Source organism: Nannobrachium achirus (genome assembly GCF_963921795.1).
Source record: "Nannobrachium achirus genome assembly, chromosome: 12".
NCBI classification, from domain to species: Eukaryota; Metazoa; Chordata; class Actinopteri; order Myctophiformes; family Myctophidae; genus Nannobrachium; species Nannobrachium achirus.
The window spans coordinates 16,432,879-16,454,813 of NC_137832.1; the positions used below are offsets into that span (position 1 = coordinate 16,432,879).

The 21,935-nt window shown below is 42.2% G+C and overlaps 1 protein-coding gene across 2 annotated transcripts in view; it reads right to left on the bottom strand.

Annotated features, from left to right (window-relative positions):
• LOC308296151 (protein crumbs homolog 2-like) overlaps positions 1 to 21,935 on the bottom strand; it is a 54,161-nt gene that overhangs the window by 15,551 nt on the left and 16,675 nt on the right. For both annotated transcript variants that reach the window (XM_080739304.1, XM_080739303.1), the window contains 5 exons: positions 10,352 to 11,053; positions 5,410 to 5,605; positions 4,612 to 4,751; positions 2,988 to 3,173; positions 1,896 to 2,009 (listed from right to left, as the gene is read on the bottom strand). In XM_080739304.1, the coding sequence (XP_080595430.1) occupies positions 1,896 to 2,009; positions 2,988 to 3,173; positions 4,612 to 4,751; positions 5,410 to 5,605; positions 10,352 to 11,053 (1,338 nt within the window). The remainder of the gene's footprint in view (positions 1 to 1,895; positions 2,010 to 2,987; positions 3,174 to 4,611; positions 4,752 to 5,409; positions 5,606 to 10,351; positions 11,054 to 21,935) is intronic.

The following is a 21,935-nucleotide window of genomic DNA, read 5'->3' on the forward strand; positions in this document are numbered from 1 at the left end:
ATGCTGAATCCATTTCTGACATTTTCTAAATTCAAAATTGCCGTTTTAAACCGGAAATGGCCATATACCAACTGGAAAATCAACAAAAAAGTATCAAAATCACCCCACTTTAAGTTGGTATAAGGCCATTTCCGGTTTAAAACGGCCATTTTGAATTTAGAAAATGGAATCAGCATCCTCAATACCCCCCAAAACCACTCCAATATTGTTCAAATCGGCCAATCAGTTTTTGACATATTATCCATTATTATGGGGGATTATGCTAAATAAATCGAATTATGCAAATTATGAAAATTGCTCAACATATGCAAGTTAGCATCCGGCAGTTTCTACATGCTGGGGACCCATACTCAACATTTCTAACATAAAACATTGGTGTACTCAATATGTCCGGGTTCACAATGGGGCTCTATGGGCTGGCAAGTAGACTATTATGGGGGCCAAGTAGTGTTACTGTAAATACTAATAAAGAAATTGCTGGCTTATTGTGTCTAAAAAGACAAAGTTAGGATTTGCACGCATGCCCCCATGCACTGAAATCAAAGTAATTAAAATCGCTAAAACAATAGAAAGAGGTAAATGAAAAAGAAATTAACACTCATCTTTTCTTTTACAATCTAAAATATGAACCCTTGTTGTAAAAAAAAAAAAGTTGTCCATTAACCAATGAATCCCCTCTTTGAATGTAAAAGTCAGTAAAGGTGTTTGCTATAATACTTTTTGTTGGTGATGTTATCTCTTTGTTTTGACGGATGGCAAATCTCCCCTGATGAGAGTAGTTTGTCGGGCCATCATTAGCAGGAGGACGGATTAACCCTTTGTTGTTTTGACTGGGAGATTCAGGGCCTTGGTGTTATCTCTGTCTTCAGTCCACTCTCTGTCTACACTGAGTGATGCCATGCAAGGGGAGTCAGTGGAGGTGTTTTTGTTAAGAGATAAATGGTTGGTGTCCCGAGACAGATTGGGGGAGCATCTGTAGAGGCACACGTAGCCCTGCTGGCCTAAAGGGTCACATTCAACTAGAGCTTCCTACTCCTGTGCCTCTTATTACTCTCACGTTTCCTACTGTGCAACCGTACAAGGGCTGGGGCGGTATGGATTTTTAGTTATTGCGGTAATAAGTCACTGTTTACCGATGGTATCTCAATAATAGTCTTTTAAAAGACAGAGAAGTAGCCACACACTAGTCAAAGTGCTACAGTTTGTGTTTAGAATGCAGAGTATAATAGGGAAACGAACATTTCGGCAGCAAAATGCCTTCTTTGGGGTATAGGGTATCGCGGTATCTCCCAAAAAAGTTGTTTTGAATAGAAAATATAAATACATTTTAAATACGTTTAAATTGAAAGAAATGATCTCTGTATAATCGCGGTTATGAACTCGACATGCGGTATGCATTACACAACCGCGGTATGGCGGTATTGTGGTTATTGCACCCAGCCCTAAACAGTACACTGAAGAATGTGGGTCCCCACATGATTTTGGGGGGGTTGCCCAGATGACCGTAAAGTGTAAATTTAAGGACGTTTAAGACCATTTTAATACATAATAAAATACCATTATAGCATCAAAAGTAATCAATACACTATACTATAAAAAATGGGTCAAACATTGGCCAAATTGTCAAATAATATAAAATAGAGGCAAAGAATTATAATCTACAAGCTTACAAACACTCGCAATGCGAGCGCACAGCGCACAACACACACACGCACGCACGCACGCACGCACGCACGACACACACACACACACACACACACACACACACACACACACACACACACACACACACACACACACACACACACACACACACACACACACACACACACACACTCGCGCACACACACACACACACAGATATGGATGTGTCCACCATTGGAGGGGGGACCTACCTGTGAATCCGCCCGGACACTGACACTGATAAGCATTGATCAAGTCCTCACAGCTCCCTCCGTTCTGGCACGGATCCGACTCGCACTCGTCCACGTTTATCGAACAGTTCTCTCCTGTGGGAAAGAACAAACATTTTAATTTCTATCCGTATCTGTCTGTCTGTCTGTCTGTCTGTGTCTGGCTGTCTGGCCATTTATATCTGAACTGGAACAGTGGTTCTCAAAGTAGGGTCCTTGAGGTGGTTCCAGGGGGGGTGGTCTCCAGTCCAATGTAATAATATAACCACTTTAAACTATCATTGTCAGATATTTGCGTGAGCAGGTACCACCTAAACCTAACCTTAACCCTAACCTGGGTAAAACTAACGCTGGTGAAATGCTAACCTGCCGACGCTCCGTCCCCCCGCGAGGAGAACGCTGGTGAAATTCTAACCTTGCCGATGCTGGTGAAAGCTAACCTGGTGAAATGCTAACCTCCGTCCCCTCGTGGGGGCGGGACTCCGGGTCGGGGATGCGTCATGGACCTGGACCCATCCCAGTACAGCTGCAGCAGGCTCTTACATATACCAGTGTTGATTTCGTCGACTAAAACTATGATTTCTTTTTGTCGACTGCGTTTTTTTCACTCATGAAAACTAACTAAAAACAAGATAAAAACTAAGCTGTGATGACTAAAACTAAGACTAAATATATTGACAATTTCGTCAACAAAATAAAAACTAGACTAAAATGTGAAGAGGGGACTAGTGGAGAAGAGAGTCATTTTATGTTTGGTTGCTCTCAGGTGTTGCGTGCTGAAAATAGCCGATCTACAAGCTTGTAGATCTGCTATTTTCAGCACACAACCAAGTGTAAAATCAGTCATTACGATGCCATCAAGGCCTGCCAAAATACATTTCAGTTGACTAAATCAACTGTAGATTTACTGATTTAGTCGGCTAAAAACTTATGATATTTAGTCGACTAAAATTAGACTAAAACTAAAACATTTCAGGTGACTAAATTATGACTAAAACTAAATTATATTTTATTCAAAAGACCATGACTAAAACTAAATCAAAATTTGCTGTCAAAAACAACACTGGCTCTTACCAGTGAAGCCAGGCTGACAGTGGCAGATGAACCCGGCTGCGTCCTTGTAGCTGAACTGCAGCGCGCTCAGCTCCGACACGACGCCGTAGTTCTGGGCGTCGGAGCGCTCGAAACACTCCCCACCGTTCTCACACGGCTCCAGCACGCACTCGTCTATGTCCACCTGGCAGTTCTCCCCCTCGTACCCTGCAAATAATTATTAAAAATAAATGAAAAGGTTATCGGCCAAAACACAAGCTCACATATTAGGAGGGTATTATGACTCGAGTCACCAGAAAAAAAAAATAATGGGTGTTTTTAATTAATCTATCATGGTTAAAATGGAGTTTGAAGTTACAATGGGTGTGTATGGGGAGGAGCCCTGGAGGAGGAGGGCCTGATGAAATTTACATCAAATATCTCAAATCTAAATACTGAATGAAGCAATTTAAAATATGTCCAGGGTGTTCATAAAAGCCTGATAAGACGATAAAATGTCCAAAGGTTTTTTGGAAATACCCCTTTCACTAGTTGTTTGGCCTTTTTGGATAAGATCTCTAACCCCCCTCCTCTCAGTCAGAATCATGACAGCCATAATCCCAGCGAGACAGCACACATTCTCCACCGTTAGTTATTGCAATGTGCTCCCATGCATCACTTTTCATAATTCAACACAGCACTGAAGAGGATTCAACAATTATGCACTGCAGTTTCTCAGGTTTTACACAAGATGGCACTGTGACAACGAGAGGCTGCTCAGTGCTCTTTAACCCTCCGTTGACCTCTAATCTCATGGGTCATGAACAGATTCTCTTTATCTGTGTGATTTATGTGGGAAACCACAGGATGCTCTGATGGAGGTCATCTGACTAAAATCCAAAATACACTGATGATTGTGCTGTCAAACAAGGAAACTACGGTATATGGAATCTATGAAAAGGTTGTGGGTGTCCCTACTTCATCTCTCTCTCAACTAAGGGGTCCTTGGCCTGAAAACGTTTAAGAAGAGCACTGGCCCTGAAGAGCAATAGATTTTTTTTCTGTCTTCCTTTTTTGCAATTGATGGAAGTGTGCATTTCATCTCCTTTTCTAGATACAGTATATTGATATCTGACTAATTATGACTAACGGCAGTGGTTCTCAAACTTTCTGACGTCAAATACCCTTAAAGTAAAACCCTTCAACCCCCATTAGAAAATATTTTGTGCCATACAAGATTTGAAAAATAAAATAAAATAAAATAAATAGCAGATCTCTCATACAAGAGTGTAACACAAAAGTAGTGAAAAGAAAGCTCACAACGCGTGGTGAGCTTGAAGATCGTCTATTTTCACTGTTTTCTTTGGACATACAAGGTTTCCACACAACAGCGATACACCGAACTCCACCCAGCTCATTCACTGTATGTGGCTAGTTAAAAACGTCTTTGTTAATGGTACCATTTATGCTTTTGATGTATTATATATATATAATACTAATAAAGAAACTTTAAACAAAAAACCTCAGAATGCTTATAATGTATTAAAGTATTTATGAGAAATGGTGAAGACGAGAAGAAGTGGAGCCCGAAAGTGAATTGAGTGTGATGACAGCGTGGCGCGATGATAACATGTTGCATGTCATTGTGTTGTGTGTAGTACCGTACCTGGCCAGCAGAGGCAGCCATACTGGTTGACGCCCTCCAGACAGGTGGCTCCGTTCTGGCATGGGTCAGACAGACATTCGGGGATGTCCTCCTCACAGTGGTCCCCCACAAAGCCTGTCCCCTCACACTTACATTCATAGCTGAGGAACAGAAGAGACACAGTATACAGCTGCTTAGTAGAGATTCTGAGACAAATAGGAAAGCAAGGCCACCTCCGCTTTACTTCCCTGTAGTCAGGGACCCACAAGGCCAAAAGCTCAAGGAATAGGGTTGAACCTGTGATGTCATGCCGCACTTTTTATTTCTGTTGTATCTATTAGTTTGGTCATTAAGGTCCACAGAATGAGAGGCCTGCTCTGCTGGAAACATCGCAAAAAAAAGTTATGGCCATTTGTATATTCACTGTCCCATTGACTCCACTATAAAGGAAAATAAAAATATTAAAAAATGAAAATAATCTTCTTTAAGTAGCATGTGAGGGGTCAAACTAGGGGTTATTCATGATTCTGAATCCATTGCAAGCATTTGTTTTGCATGAAAAACATTCCTGTTTCCAATATTTTTCTTTGCCTGTATAGTGAAGTCGATGGGACAGTGAATATACAAATGAAATGGCCATAACTTTTTTTCGCTTTGCAACTTCAAAGCCTAAAAGCTAAACAGAAATGTAATTGTCAATGACAAAAACACAATTAAATCATTAATCGCAATTATTTGAGTGACAATTAATCGTCATGTAAAATGTCATAATCGTGACAGCCCTATGTGTGACGTGTGTGTGAGTGTAAGCGTCCCCACCTGTTGATCAGGTCGACACACTGGCCCTGGTTGAGGCAGGGCGCGCTGGCGCACTCGTCGACGTTCACCTCACAGTCCACGCCCTGGAAGCCCGCCACGCACTGGCAGGAGTACATGCCCACGTGGTCGCTGCAGGTGGCGCCGTTCTGGCAGGGCAGCACCTCGCACTCGTCAATCTCCACCTCGCAGTTCAGCCCTGCAGGGAAACACACATTGGCAGAGCGCCAGGCAATGAGCTCCACAACACATATAATAGTCTTAGCACGCACACACACACACACACACACACACACACACACACACACAGTGCTGTAATGCAGTGGTTCTCAACCTGTGGGTCTCGGGACCACCAGGGGGGTCCCCAAATTATTTTGGGGGTTTCCCCAGATGATGAACTTAATGTGCAACATTGTTTTCTTACTCAACAGTAAACAAACCAACATAAAGTTTAAGTGTATAGAGGGTATCTGAACATTTCTAAAGTGACAATTTAAGGACTTTTTAATACCTCTAAAATGACAAATTAAACATTGTCCAAATTGTCAGATATATAGAGGCAGAAATTGTGAAAATAGCTGATCTACATGCTCGCATGTAGATCTGCAATTTTCACAATAGAACCATGTTATACCAAATGTAATGTGGCACTGTAATATCGGATCATTCAGTTCTTGACAATAAGCAATCCTACTTTTTGAATGCTGTACAGACGCACACATGGAGCAAAAATAATGATAGAAAAAAATTAAGGCTGGGACTTTAACTGATTAATTGCGATTAATTAATTACAGAAAATTAACGCGATACGCATTTTAATCGCACTTGGATTTTGCACCACATAACCTTCAGTTTCGGGCATACCGATCAAAGCGATGCACCAACCGAGAAGAGACAACAAACACAAAGGGAGAAGTAGCCGATCAGAGCGCTTTGCTTGGACAAGTGGATACGAAATTTAGATTTTAAAAACTCACTTGTTGATTCACTCGTACAACAAAATGTATTTTACTTGAAAAGAAATGCTTCTCAGGTCAAATATCGATGTGCGATTAAAATGCGATTAATTGCGATTAATTAATCACAGAGCCTGTAATTAATTAGATTAAAATGTTTAATCGCATCCCAGCCCTAAAAAAAATACAAAGGATTTTTTTTCAACTTCGACTTTCTCTGGTGGGAGTGGACTTGTGTAATGAAGTCGACTCAGTCGACAGACATTTTCGTTAATGTCCTACTCCACAACACGTCTCTGCTGTCAGGCCGAAACCTCTTAACTCCAAAATGTTCATTTTCGGGAAAATGAGCTCAAGTGGAGTTAGGAGGTTTTGTTTTTTTACTACCTTTCATTGGTTCAATATTATTTTAACCAACACACAGACGTAAAGGGTGTTCAATAGCACATATTTATGAAAAAAAAAAAAATAGAGGGCCAATCGGGTGGAGTTAGCTGGTTTGGCAGAAAGTGTGGAGTTAGGAGGTTTTGTCCCAAGCACTTTTTAGTACTTTCCATTGGTTTAATATTATTTTAACCAACACTCAGATGTAAGGGGTGTTCAATAGCCCTGATTTATGCCAAAAAATCTAAAACCTCAATAATGGAGTTAAGAGGTTTTGGCCAGACAGTGACGAAATAGTCTTAGCATGCAGTGGTTCTCAACCTGTTTGGGGGTTTCTCCAGATGATTAACTTAATGTGCAATATTGTTTTCTCACTCAACAGTAAACAAACCAACATAACGTTTAAGTGTAGAGAGGGTTTATGCACATTTCTTAAGTGACAATTTAAGGACATTTTGATACCTCTAAAACATTGGCCAAATTGTCAAATATTAAATTAGACAGAAATTGTGAAAATAGAACCGTGTAATACAAAATGGAATGCCTCAACTCTTAGTGCTCGTCAGGATGGGGGGAGGGGGGTCCCCACTCCCCAGTTAAAATGTGATTATTTTAGGGGTCACAGCCTGAAAAGGTTGAGAACCACTGCTGTAATGGCATCCCTGAACATTATTGCAGCCAGCTGCAGAGCTGGACTGTATGCTGTAGAGGGCGATGTTGTTACACAGCAGCTTGTCAAATTCTAAAGTCAAAATACAGAGGTTCTACACTGGGGAAATGGACAGTGGTGTAAGGCAGGGGTGTCCAACAGTGGTTTCATTCCTAAATTGTATAATAAACAGCACTGTCAAACAAGAGTAGTTTATAGTATAATTTGTCAGGATTCCTTGTTCAAGATTCAAGATTAAATCCTTTATTGCCATGTCTACAGAGTTGATTGGAATTTGTTGCAGGGCAGCTCTTAAAACATACATATAAACAGACAAAGCACGCAGTCAAACGTGCTTTGTCTGTTGTCTTCCTGTTGTCTCATTCTGAAGGGGTCAAAGAAAGGCTATTTTGTTGCATTTTTTTTACCTTGCACGTCTGGTTATATTTGGCAATGTGAGTTATTTGTGTTTTGTTCAGAGCACACACCTGACAAAGGACCCTTGATATTAAATATTGATGATGATAGTTAAATAAAAATGTTTTAATTGCGATGCATAGGCCTATATAGCCTAGCCTACAAAGGCAGAGTGCAGTAACTACGTACTAGAATTTCACTAAAAAATGAGTTTAAAAGTGTTACAGCTGATCAGCCAAATGAGATAAAGGCATAAAAGTGATATTAAACTGATTGTATATCTGTTCTTGAGCTAATTGTTCATCCCCCAGTATCATGAAGGCTAATTTGACCTTTGGGCGACACAAATAAGTTGTTGTGTCCGAAAACGTAGTTACTGCACTCTGCCTTTGTAGGGCAGTAAACTGACTTTGTTATGGTCCGACCAAAAGTAGGCTACATTTTGTCAGGAGATATAGTTGTCGGCCCTTGGGTGATTTAATATTTTCAAATGTGACCCCCTTTGAAAAAAGTTTGGACACCCCTGGTGTAAGGTAACTAAGTACATTTACTTAGGTACTGTACTTAGGTTTTACAATTTACAATTTTGAGGTATTTTTATGTTACTGTAGTATTTACAAATTCCACTACTTTTGCTTATACTCCACTACATCTCAGAGGCAAATATTGTGATTTTACTCCACTACAATTAATTGAAAACTTCAGTTACAAGTTACTTTTTAGATTTAGATTTTTATTACTAAACAAACACTGGCCATTGGAAATGGAAATAGCCTAGTTCTATTCTCTTCTCTTCTCATGTTAAGATAAACATTCTTCCTGGCTTTAACTACAGCCTGGTCTCTAGCACTTCTTTGTCTTATATGATCATTATAACATCTATTGTTAGGCTGGTTTGGCTTCCTTAACCCCTCACTGACCCCATTGCACTATACTTGCCCCTATAGGTTGCTTTCGTTACCATAGCGACCTAGTACAGTGGTTCTCAACCTTTTCAGGACGCGACCCCCCAAAATAATCATATTTTAACTGGGGACCCCCCACCCCAGGACCCCATCCTGACAAGCACTAAGAGTTGAGACATTACGTTTGGTATAATACGGTTCTATTTAGAGATGCTCCGATTGCGATTTTTGGGTCCGATACCGATCACCGATCAACTGGAATCAATATCTGCCAATACCGATATTCCCGCGCACAGCGTCAAATCCATAAAATCTTCTATTTATTGTGTTATTGTAGCAGCATTTATATATTTAATGATTTGTGTTACAAAACATTGACATTGTATATTAAGTATAAACATTAAGAGATTGCAGGCTGAGGTCCTTTAGTATCCAATTCAACTTGTAGGAGTTGAAGCTGAGGTTACATTCAGTCCCACAGATACATATTGTGAGAATAGCTGATCTAGCTTGTAGATTGGCAAAGCCGATAGAGGCAAAGCCGATACCGATCAAAGCCGATAGAGGCATTATCGGCCGATCACGATCACTCACCGATCAATCGGCACATCTCTAGTTCTATTGGGAGAATAGCAGATGCTGTTTCTGCTATTTTCACAATTTCTGCCTCTAATATTTGACAATTTGGCAAATGTTTAATTTGCCATTTTAGTGGTGTTAAGCCCATGCCAGAGGTTGACTGCCATAATCAAATCAATGTTATTTACCTGAAATATGTATATACCCTCTATACACTTAAACTTTATGTTGGTTTGTTTACTGTTGAGTGAGAAAACAATGTTGCACATTAAGTTAATCATCTGGGGACCCCACAAAATCCCCCCCCCCCCCCATGGGACCCACAGTTTGAGAACCACTGATCTAGTAAATAAAGCTTTCAGAGAGATTGTAGATCCGCTATCCTCGCTATATTTTCCTATAATAATGACAGGTCCATAACGTAATAGTGGCACCAGGTGGGTTATAGGCCTAGAATTATTGAATGCTTTAACCAGTGAAAAATAGCAGATATACAAGCTCACAGCGCGGCACCGAGTGCTGCGCTGCGAGCTTGTAGATCTGCTATTTTTTTTAAAGTCGTGAAAATGTTGCAAATCTTTGAATATATGTATTTTCAAAGCAAACGTTTCTAACTCAAATTTTGCTTTCCCTGGAACTAAATATTTTGAGATGCGGGTCCGTGACCAAATAAATATTATTTTGGGGGTCCTTCACATGTAAAGGTTTGAGCACCACTGACATAGTAGTCTCTCAAGAACAGACTAACTGAGCTCCAGTTAAGTCAAAAGGACCTCCTCTTTGACGATGGCGAGCCAGATTGCTGACATAGAAACATAGGTTTTTTCAAAAGAACCTTAGAAGGATTCAAAAGACACTTATAGAATCGGGTCAAAATTGAACATTTCAGAATTTTTCAAAAATAGCAGATCTACAAGCTCGCAGCGCGGCACTCGGTGCCGCGCTGTGAGCTTGTATATCTGCTATTTTTTTAATATTTAAATCATAAAATATTGCGTAATAATGTGTTCAGGCCTAAATGGGTTAATAAACATATGACGTCGAACCGCTCTCACCTTTGAAGCCCTTGGCGCAGTCACAGCTGTAGATGTCCACCTGGTCCACGCACGTGCCGTTGTTCTGGCAGGGCTGCGAGGCGCACTCGTTGATGTCCAGGTCGCAGTGGGAGCCCTGGAACCCCGGCACGCAGAAGCACTGGTAGCCGTCGACCAGGTCCTTGCAGATGGCGCCATTCCGACAGGGCTCCGACAGGCACTCGTCGGCGTCCTCCTCGCAGCGCTCTCCCCGGTACCCGGCGGGGCAGTGGCACCGGTACCCGACGTCGGGCACGTCCTCGCAGGCGGCGCCGTTCCGGCACGGCTCCTCCTCGGCGCTACACGCGGTGGTGTTCTCCCGGCAGTCCTCGCCGCCCGTGCCGAGCGGGCAGTGGCAGGAGTAGCCGCTGACGCCGTTGACGCAGTGCGAGCGCGGCGCCTCGCACGGGTTGCTGCGGCACTCGTCCACGTCCTGCGTGCAGTTGGCGCCCGCGAGGCCCTCGGGGCAGTGGCAGGCGTACTCGTCCGTCCCCGGCGTGCTGGTGCAGTTGGCGCAGGGCGCCAGGATGCAGGCGTCGTACAGCTGGTCGCAGTTGGTGCCCATGTACCAGACGGGGCCTTTGGGGCACAGGCACACATAGGCTCCCATGTGGTCCAAGCAGGTGGCGCCGTTATTGCAGGGCGATGACAGACAGCTGTCTGCGGCCGCCGTGCACAGCAGCCCTGGAAAGAGAGAGCAGTAGAATTAGTTATTTAAACTTAGACCCTCTATACCAGGGGTTTTCAAGGGGTGGTCTGTGGACCGCTGGTGGTCCTGGTCCGTGAAGGTATTGTATGTGGACTGTGGTCTCTGACCATACGTTTTTTAGACCTAATGTAGGAAAGAGAAAGTGAATATATCACAGAACAGTGCACTAAAGCAGTGGTTCTCAACCTTTTCAGGCCGCGACCCCCAAAATAATCATATTTTAACCGGGGACCCCCCAGTTAAAATAATTCCTCAAGTGTTGAGGAAGTACATTTTGCATAACATGGTTCTATTGTTTAAATAGCAGATCTACATGCTCACAACGCCTTGCGTTGCGAGGCGTTGTGAGCATGTAGATCGGCTATTTTCACAATTTCCGCCTCCAATATTTGACAAATTTTGGCCAATGTTTAACTTGTCATTTTAGAGGTATTAAAAAGTCCTTAAATTGTCACTTTAGAAATGTGCAGATACCCTCTATATACATAATATATATATAAATAACCTGGTGACCTACAGTATGATGACGTGTCAATGCTGTCAGTTACTGAGAAGTCAGGGGTCAAGCCATTCCACGAAAATTACACATTTGAAACTTGGAGATACGAGGTTTCTGCCCGACAGTGACGATATACAGCAATATGCAATGTGGCCCTCTGGAGTGAGTGTGGAAAGATAGTGGCCCTCTACCATCATTACAGTTGCCCACCCCTGACATAGAACATTGTGAGTTCTTAGTTATACACCTTAGTCCAGTGTTTCTCAACCACTGTGCCTGGGGAGGGGACCTTTGGTGTGCCCCTGAGAAGGGTCAAGTGTGCCCCTTGAAACTGCTTGAAAGCCAGTATTGTATTTATCATTTTAAAAATGATTTAAACTAGAGAAAACAGCCGATCTACAAGCACACAACGCCTCGCGGCGCGAGGCGTTGTGTGCTTGTAGATCTGCTGTTTTCACTACTGTTGTGCAACAGCCTTGTATGATGAAGCAGGGCTTTACTTTGCGAAGAAACAAGGTTTCTTCTCGAACAGTGACGATATTTACACCCCCGTATTATGTTGGTGTGCCCATGGATTCTTGGGACATGAGAAGTGTGCCCATGCAGAAAAAAAGGTTGAGAAACACTGCCTTAGTCTACTGACCTGGACCGTGATCTAACATCACTGGACCTGTCATTGGTATACTCTGCATGGGTTCACCTTTGACCGATGCCAGCCTAACTCACACAGGACCTGAGCCGTATTACCCTGTGGCTTATACACTGCTTTTGAGCGCTCCTTTGTCTTTAGAAGTATTTAGAAAGCAATCTATTAGGAGTAAAAAGCCTCCCTCTTGTCTCCAGACTTATGGTCAGTGCAGCAGATGGTGTGCGGAGTAAACTTATTACGCTCGTTTAGCGTGAGCAGCTGTCACCTGAGGACCGTCGTCAATGAAAGTTCCACTTACACTCTGCACTGTATTACACCTCTCTCTCTCTCTCTCTCTCTCTCTCTCTCGTTCACTGACTGTTCCAGCGCAAATACAAAGGTAAATCTTTGTATGTTTTTAAGACATGCAGTATTGATTCCATTAAAGGGCCAGTTCACCTCTGGGGCAACCAGATCTTATTTTATTGTTGTTTGGGACACGATCAACACAATCCTGAGTTTTTTTTGTGTTCAATCTGTGTTTTGAGATATTTTAGTATTTCAGCATGAATGATGATGCATTTTGCATCATATGAGTCATCATGCTGCATCATATGATGCAAAATGCATCATCATTCATGCTGAAATACTAAAATATCTCAAAACACAGATTGAACACAAAAAATAACCCAGGATTGTGTTGATCTTGTCCCAAACAACAATAAAATAAGATCTGGTTGTCCCAGAGGTGAACTGGCCCATTAACATTCATAGCCAGGCTGAATCAGTCTGACCCCAGACCCCAGACTCAGACTCTCAACAAACAAATCGTCGTTGTCGGATGGAAACCTTGTACTGTGATGTCCAAAACCGTTTGTTTTGTATTTATCATTTTAAAAATGATTTAAACTAGTGTAATGATTTCACTACTTTTGTGCGACGTCCTTGTATGATGAAGAAAAAAAGACACATTTGAAACTTGGAGATATGAGGTTTCTGCCCGAAAGTGATGAAATTCAGCAGCAATGGACTGGATTAATCCTCCCTCCAAGTTAAACCTACCAGAGAAGATTAGTCAAGTATGCTCTTTTTTATCTTTGGTTACATTTTTCTTTCATGTATCCCGGGCAATGGTTGTGACCATGGTACATCTTGAACCGCGCCCACACCACCTGCTTGGCCGGGACAGAATCTTGCTAAAACCTTCTCTCCCGTGACTCTCCTCCGCTGACATTTCTCCAACCTATGCCAAATGCAATGTAAGAAATTGGTGGTAGTCAAAGGCATTTTGCACATAGGCATTCGGCAAACGGATAGTGCTAGGATTAGGCCTTCCACGCCCCATGTGGCACAACGGGTAGAGCATATGGCACTGCCACTGGTTAGGGGATTTATTAAATCTGCGAGACACCCAGGCTATGAATGATATTCATGTTCATGGTTCTGGAAGGGTGGTTTGAACAACAGCACCTAATTAATGACTTAAAGCAGGGTTCCCACACATCTTTACCAATTAATTTCCAAAACTTTTCCAAAACTTTTCCAGAATATTTAACCCGATTTCCAGGACTATATAATAATAATTCAGCTCAATAACGAGTCGCTTACTCCTATGCAATGGCCAAAGACAGGAAGTGTATGCCAGTGGTTCTCAACCTTTTCAGGCCGTGACCCCCGAAATAATCATATGTGAACTGGGGACCCCGGCACCCTGACGAGCAGTGAGAGTAGAGGAATTTTGTATAACACGTTTTTATTGTGAAAATAGCCGATCTACATGCGTTGCGAGGCGTTGTGAACATGTAGATCTGCTATTTTCATAATTTCTACCTCTAATATTTGACAATTTGGCCAATGTTTCATTTGTATTAACAAAATCAATAACCAAAGACAATGCATCGCTATTTTTTCCATGACCTTCCAGGACCCTTGATCAATTCCCAAACTTTTCCAGTACTGGAAAAATCTTTTTCTAATTTCAAAATATTTCCAGGAATTTCCCTGAATTAACCCTGTTAAAGTTACATTTACAAAGAAATCCTACCAAACCACCTGGCAAATAGCCAAAATTCTATATAGCGTATAACACCTATTGTTTCCCACCATCACACCAAATGAATCCATCTCCTCATGCAGTTAGTCACCGGCATGCTGTCTTTACATGAGTCCACCTTTTCTCATATCCTTATCTGATGTCACACCAAGCCTGCCAGCGCACTGTCCCAAACACAGTGCATGTCATATTAAACAACTTTCCCTCATTCAACGCATCCTGGGGAAAGGTGCACCATTGTTTCCTCCACTGTCATTTGTATGCATGGAGCAAAGTCTTATACTAGATCCACCAACTTAATATCTAAACTTTTTATCCCGTGAATTTATAACCCATTTTTCACCTGGTAATCCTGGGCGCTACACTCCCTCTGCCGCGCCTGGGGGGACAACGGACTGACCTCATGCTTCTTTCTATGCATGAGGAGTCCAAGTTGCTTCTTTTCACCTGGGTGTTTGCCCGGTTTGGAAGTAGCGTGTGGAAGGAACACGTTATTCCAACCAGTTCCTTTCCCCTCCATCAGGCGCCCCGGCTGGCAAGGGAGAGGCAGTATAGAAACCAGGATTACTGCATGTTTTTGTGAGGGTATCTATAGGAGATACGGGGAGAACATGCAAACTCCACACAGAAAGGCCCTTTTGCCAGCGCCACCTAGGGTATGGGCACTGATGACGCGGAGGAGAGAACACGCCCCCAGCGCCCACAGTGTCCCCCGGCGGGAATCGAAGCCAGGACCTTCTAGCTGTAAGGCGAGAGCACTAAAGACTGCGCCACCGTGCCCCTAGATCAGGGGTCTTTAACAGGGGGTCTGGGACCCCTAGGGGGTCCTCAGAGTTACTACAGGGGGTCCTCCAAATGTGTGTGCGATAGAAACCTTTTTTTCTCCTGTTTTGTATTAACAACTTGAACCCTAGTGTCCAAATTCTGAGAACTTTAGCCAAAAGTAGCAGATCTACAAGCTCACAACGCCTCGCGCTGAGAGGCGTTGTGAGCTTGGAGATCGGCTATTTTCGGCAAAGAGCTCTGGTGTAGAGGGGGAAAAGAGCAGACTAAGTACAGAGTGAAAGGTCAAGTTTAGTAAGCATTGACGGTTCAAGTGGTTAAATATCTGGAAACACACATTAACATGAATCCAAAATACACTGATGATTGTGCTGTCAAACAATGAAACTACGGTATATGGAATTTATGAAAAGGTGTGGGTCCCTGCTTACTCTCTCTCAACTAAGGGCTCCTCGGCCTGAAAACGTTGAAGACCCCTGCCCTAGATCCACCAACCTGATGAGAAGTTTAGTTTTAGTCATATTTATTTTGAATATGTTAATAAAAAAATCAACAAAGTCTCTTGCAAATTGCAACATTGTTCATTAAAAAAGTTACTTAATTATTAATCATTATAATTTCATGTTAACACATCGGATGCCCACGTGATCTCTGACATCTTAATTTGCTGGTGCCCATGGCAACGCGTCATTTTACCTACCGGCTAGAGTACTGGCGAGAAAAGTAATCCGAGTAAATGTAATCCGAGTATGTCCTGTTTATTTCGCGAAAATCTTTTCTTTCAGTCAGGACCGTTTTTTATCAATTCTAAGCCACAGTGTTTGTGTTACGGCCGGTAGAAGAGGCTGCCGTTTTGAGAAAAAAATGAAAAAAGGAAGAGAATCCGGAGAAAACAGCATTTTTGTGCAGCCGATAAACAGGAAGTCAACGAGCCACACAGCACGTCCGGGTGACGTAATTGCGCGCTGCATGTTGGGAAATGGAGTTGTTTCATCACCGCGGTAGCCAAGTGCAGTAGCTACAGTACAGTATAGTTTACTGTACAACGCGTCAAACGCGTCGTTGGGCACTCGTAAAGATCAAAGAGATTGACGCGTAGACACCACGTGGGCACCCGATGTGTTAACATGTAGCCTATCTCAGTGGTTCTCAAAGTGGATTCCAGGGACAGCGTACAAATGGAACCAAATGAACCCTAACGGGTCCATTTGGTACCATTTGTACACTGTCAGAGTTAAGGGGAGTCCTCGAAATGTGTTGAGCACAGCTCTCCAACATGCAACTGGTCATGAAATAATGAATGTATGGGAGGAGGAACAGTGAATTATGTTTGTACAGCACATCCTCTCATCACTCTGAGTACATTACATACTGGGGAGCTTTTCATGAAGCTCTCCCCCACTGTATCCTTGTGTAACTACAAGATTTGCGTATTCCATCTTAACCAGAATACTGATAATGAGTGCCAGGACGAACGAATCATGAGTCATTTATTTAAGCCTGTGTGGGGATGACAATGGCTATGTTGTTGGGGTGAGTCATGAGTCATGGCCAGTGACCCTGCTATGTAAGCAAGCATACAGTATGTGTGTGAATCATTCTAAACACATTGTAACTCAGTGGTTCTCAATCATTTTCATGTAAATGACCATCACATTGTCCTCATGTATTTGGCCACGGACCCCCATATTTTGTTCCAGGGACCCTCAGTCTATAGTAGTAAAGTAAATATTTGAGTTAAAAATGTTAGTTTTAAAAAAAGTGGTACCAAAATATATATTATATAGATTCAAAGGTTTGCATAACTCATGGAGCGGCACAACGTGACACGCTGTGAGCTTGTATATCTGCTATTTTTGAATAGCCAAGTATAACATAATGGTTAAAGTGGTTCAAATCTAAAATTACACAGATGCTTTCCCGGTATTAATGGGTTAACTCATTTAGCTGGGGACCCCCTGAGACCCCCCCCTCAAGGACCCCTGGGGGTCCCCGGACCCCACTTTGAGAACCCCTGCTGTAGTGTAGCTCATGACTTTGAAGCTTGTCTTCATGACACAGTTCAACTGTACTTCCCCTGTGCTCCTCTGTACCTGACTCAATGAACTGTTATCTAGGTTAGAACAACCCGTTTCTATTTTTTTTCCACTGACATTGTTGATATACTGGGAGTCTTCAAGTAAGCACTTTGTCAGCTTCATTAAAAACGTACTGTTTTTTAGTTTTTTTGCTCTTGAGTACAGGCCTTTTCTTTTTTTAAAGATTTGTGTTTGGGGCTTTTATGCCTTTATTGATAGGACAGTAGACTGACAGGAAATGGGGGGAGAGACAGGGAGTGACATGCGGCAAAGGTCGTCCGGATCGGGAATCGAACCGGCGCCGCCACCGCCAGGCATATATGCCTATGTGGCAAAGTCTAAGTGATATGCGCCCAGACCAGTAGGCCAGTGGGCGCCCGAGTACAGGCCTTTTCTAAAGCTTGGTTTTCATTCGTCACCTTGGTGATGATGACCCACGCACGCATGTTTGTCCTTGGCACAATTCAATCTAACTATTTGCTGTGTGACTCACTATGTCTTGTTACCGAAATGCTGCTAAATACTGTTGCCTACTCATTGTCTGAGCTTATTCAGGTGCTTGCCTTGAGGCAACTTTGATCATGCATGGTGTCTGAGGTGTTTACGTCATGGTCACAACAGTTTATCTTGTCACCTATTCAGAGGGCATTTGGGTAGAGTGTGCATTATAATACAGTACATTGAGTGAGTGCCAGAGGCGGTGACGACGGCAGCAAACAACCACAAGAAAAAGTTTGAAGGTCAATGTTTACAATGTAATCCTGACACGCGGAACAAGGCCCGATAGGGACACCAGTTTAAAGTGTGTCTGTAGGTTTTATATAAATATATCGTCACTGTCGGGCAGAAACCTCGTATCTCCAAGTTATAAATTTGTAATTTTTTTCGCAAAGTAAAGCCCTGCTTCATCATACAAGGCCGTACGTCGCACAAAAGTAGTGAAAACAGCTGATCTACAAGCACACAACGCCTCGCACTGTGTGCTTGTAGATCGGCTGTTTTCACTAGTTTAAATCATTTTAAAAATGATAAATACAAAACAAACGGTTTTGGACATATGGGGTTTCCACCCGACAACGATGATATAACCAATGAAAAAGTATTACTAAGCGCTTGTCACTAAATAATAGATAGATAGATAGATAGATAGATAGATAGATAGATAGATAGATAGATAGATAGATAGATAGATAGATAGATAGATAGATAGATAGATAGATAGATAGATAGATAGATAGATAGATACCTTTATTATCCCAAGGGGGAAATTCAGTTGTCCAGTAGAAGCACAGCAGTATACAGTTATTTACAAAGTTACAGAGACGTAAGAAAAGAACTACTGGAACACAGGTTTATCTTTTTCCATTTCCTGAAAAGTGACGGTTTTGGACATACTGTAAGGTTTCCTTTGACTGCCTCTTTCTGTCATTTTCTGAGAGCAAATTAGCTTTTATTTGTCCTGTGTTTAGACTGATGCACCTAACTGGTAAAATAGTGTACTTGAACATTCTGAGGAACTTTTACTTTACTTTAGTATTTCCATTTTTCAATACTTTATACTTCTAATCCACTGCATCTCAGTCAGAGGCAAATATTGGACTTTTTACTCAACTGAAAACTTTTGTTTTTAAGTTACCGTGCAGATTTAGAAAGCAGACATTAAACAATCAACCCCTATCTTATAATATGTCTAGCCGTCTGTTCTAAAAAAGAGCAGATCTACAAGCTCACTCACAGCGCGTCACGATTGCATCATGACGCAATGTGAGTGTGTAGATCTGCTTTTTTCGATAGATTTTTTTGAAATGTTGAATGTTGATGATGCCAACACTTTTGGACTTTTGCTCAAGTAAAAGTATTTCTACATTGTGGTATTATGTTTACTCAAGTTAAAGTGCTTCTTCCACCAACGCTAAAAGCTAAACATCGTGATTGTTCTGGCTTTCAGCTCAAGCTGCAGCTGCACTACCTGAGTGTCTCCTGAGTCAGAACGCTTCAGATAAGGACGGAGGGGGGGATACAGGGACATGCTGGGCCCCTGATTCAGCCCGGGAAAAAGAGTTGTAGAGGCCCTCATTGCGCGCTATAGAGAGAGATCTCTCTCTATAGCGCTGTTGCTACTCAAATATTTGCCATTTCAGATCATGACAAGTGACAAGCCAGTGGGCCAATTACATGAGTTATATTTCGTCGTTGTTGGGTGGAAACCTTGTATGTCCAAAACCGTTTGTTTTGTATTTATCATTTTAAAAATGATTTAAACTAGTGAAAACAGCCGATCTACAAGCACACAACGCCTCGCACCGCGAGGCATTGTGTGCTTGTAGATCTGCTGTTTTCAATGGGGCTGTTAAGTCTGACATCATTTTGTAGGCAGAGGAGAACTTTTGGGGCCAACTGGCCCCAAAACCTGTGAATCTTTTTACAATTTTAACTATTTACAAATTGTTATTCTCTTTGTTGTTGAAAGGAAAGTGGTAGAATTATACTTTAGTCGTTATTTTTGTCTCGGATCTGTTGAAATAGCAAGGGACAGATTTTGATAATAAATCTGCTTGGAGGTCTGACTACAAAATGATGTCACGGCTTAAAAGCCCCATACTTTTGTGCAAACAGTTTAATTTTTACTTTTGTGCAAACAGTTTTTTTCCTAATGGCCGGGCTGGACCGGGCCGGGAATGAACCGGCCGTTCGGGAGTTGTCCCGCTTTTCCCAATGGCCAGCACGTCCCTGGGGGGATATCTCATGCTCCCCCCCAACTATACTCCCAGGTCCATCCGTACCCACTCAACCCCATTCTGACACATTCCAGTGTGCTGGTGTCACAGCCTAAACCGCCTAAAGTCATCCAACAGTTCATAGATCATGGTTATGGACCAGCCAGAGGTGGTGATCTCTGGCACCAAGCCGTACCGCTCTCTCAACCCAACAATAACACTAGAGCAGAGCCATGCTCTGCTAGCTACGTCAATTCACAAAGAAAATAACTAAACCCCATTTCCTTTTTTTTGCACCGTGGCAAAAAGTCCATCTTAAATTAATCTGATAATTATTATTGTTTTTTTTTTTGTTTGTTTTTTAATAAATTCAAACAATGTGCCATTTGGTTGAGATAATATCCTTCTGAATAAAGTGACATTATTTGCATACTTGAAGTAATACAGATCACCCGATCTGCATTACTTCAAGATAACGTTCTAAAACACGACGGGCAGGCAGGTCATAATAGGGAAACATATCGTTGTTGTCGCGTGAAAACCTTGTATGTCCAAGACCGTTCGTTTTGCATTTTTCATTTTAAAAATGATTTAAACTAGTGAAAACAGCCGATCTGCAAGCACACAACGCCTCGCACTGCGAGGCGTTGTGTGCTTGTAGATCGGCTGTTTTCACTACTTTTGTGCGACGGCCTTGTATGATTAAGCAGGGCTTTACTTTGCGAAATAACATTTGAAACTTGGAGATACAAGGTTTCCACCCGACAACGACGATATGGTGAAAACGGGCAAACATCTGGCGAAAATAGTCAATCTACAAGCTCAGAACGGTGTCGCATTGCAACCTGTCGTGAACTTGTAGATCGGCTATTTTCATTTGACATACAACCAACTGAACCAAGTATATATAGGGGGTAATCTTTTGAGTTCCTTTTTTTAAAATATAGTGTCTTTTCATGTGTTGTAGCTCCTAGCAGGTTGAGGGGGCTTATAGGAGGTCAGAGGCTTTACTGGAGATGTTGTCCAGAGGTGAAGAGCGGGGAGATCTGAAGGGTAAGCTTATCTGTGTTGCCGAAAGAGGGAGTGGAGAGGAGGCATTCAAATGCAACATGTCCTCATTTCCTCCGCGCCATGTTCGGTGTTTGCCCAATAAACGATTTCAAATGCTCTAAAAATAGGGGTATAAAATCTGAGTGTGAGGTTTGTTGTTCGTCTCACATGAAATCACTCTCCCAGACTATGTATTTCATGAGACCGGAAAAAGAGGTTTGGAGCAAATAAGGCAGTGGGTTCTAAGCCCTTTCTGGATCAGGACTCAAGCGATCACTTGACCTGTTGAGTGGTCAGATGGGTGGGCCATTATTTTAATGATCAATCAATCAATTGGGTTCTGGCTTGGGTCAAAGGAGAACAGGTGTGGCAACAAAAGCAAGCTAGATAGCTATATACAGGGGCGTCACAAGGGGGGAAAAGTGGGACTGAGTTACTAGGGCCCAAGGTAGAGGGACCTCAATTATTTTATGTTTTAATTATTGAAAAATAGCAGATATACAAGCTCACAGTGTGGCACAGAGTGCCGAGTATTTTTTAAGCGAACATTTGTAACTCAAATTTTGCTTCTGGGGGGTCCCTGGAACTAAATATTTGGTGGGGTCCGTGGCCAAATGCATATCATTTTGGGGGTCCTTGACATGAAAAAGTTTGAGCACCGCTGACATAGAAACATAGGTTTGGAAAAAAAGAAAAAAAAAAAGGATTTGAAATATTCAAAGACTCAAAATGTTAACTAGTTCACAGCCAAATCGCCTTCCATCGCCATTTTGAGGAGGGTGAGGCAGCCAGATCGCCAAACGTCGCCTTGGGGATCATTTTCTGATCATTTTGGTATTTTTTTGACATTTTTTGAGCTATAAATGACCTTTCTAGCTTAATTTTAGTCTAAAGTTACATATTCGAAGGAAGTGACATCATCGATGACGTAACCCGGAAGTCGTTCGGCCATAACATAGAATGGGCCTTTTTACAGCATTGAATGTTGACGTTTTTCTTATCAAACTTTACCATATTTAGACCGATTTTCATTCGGAAAAAAATGGCTG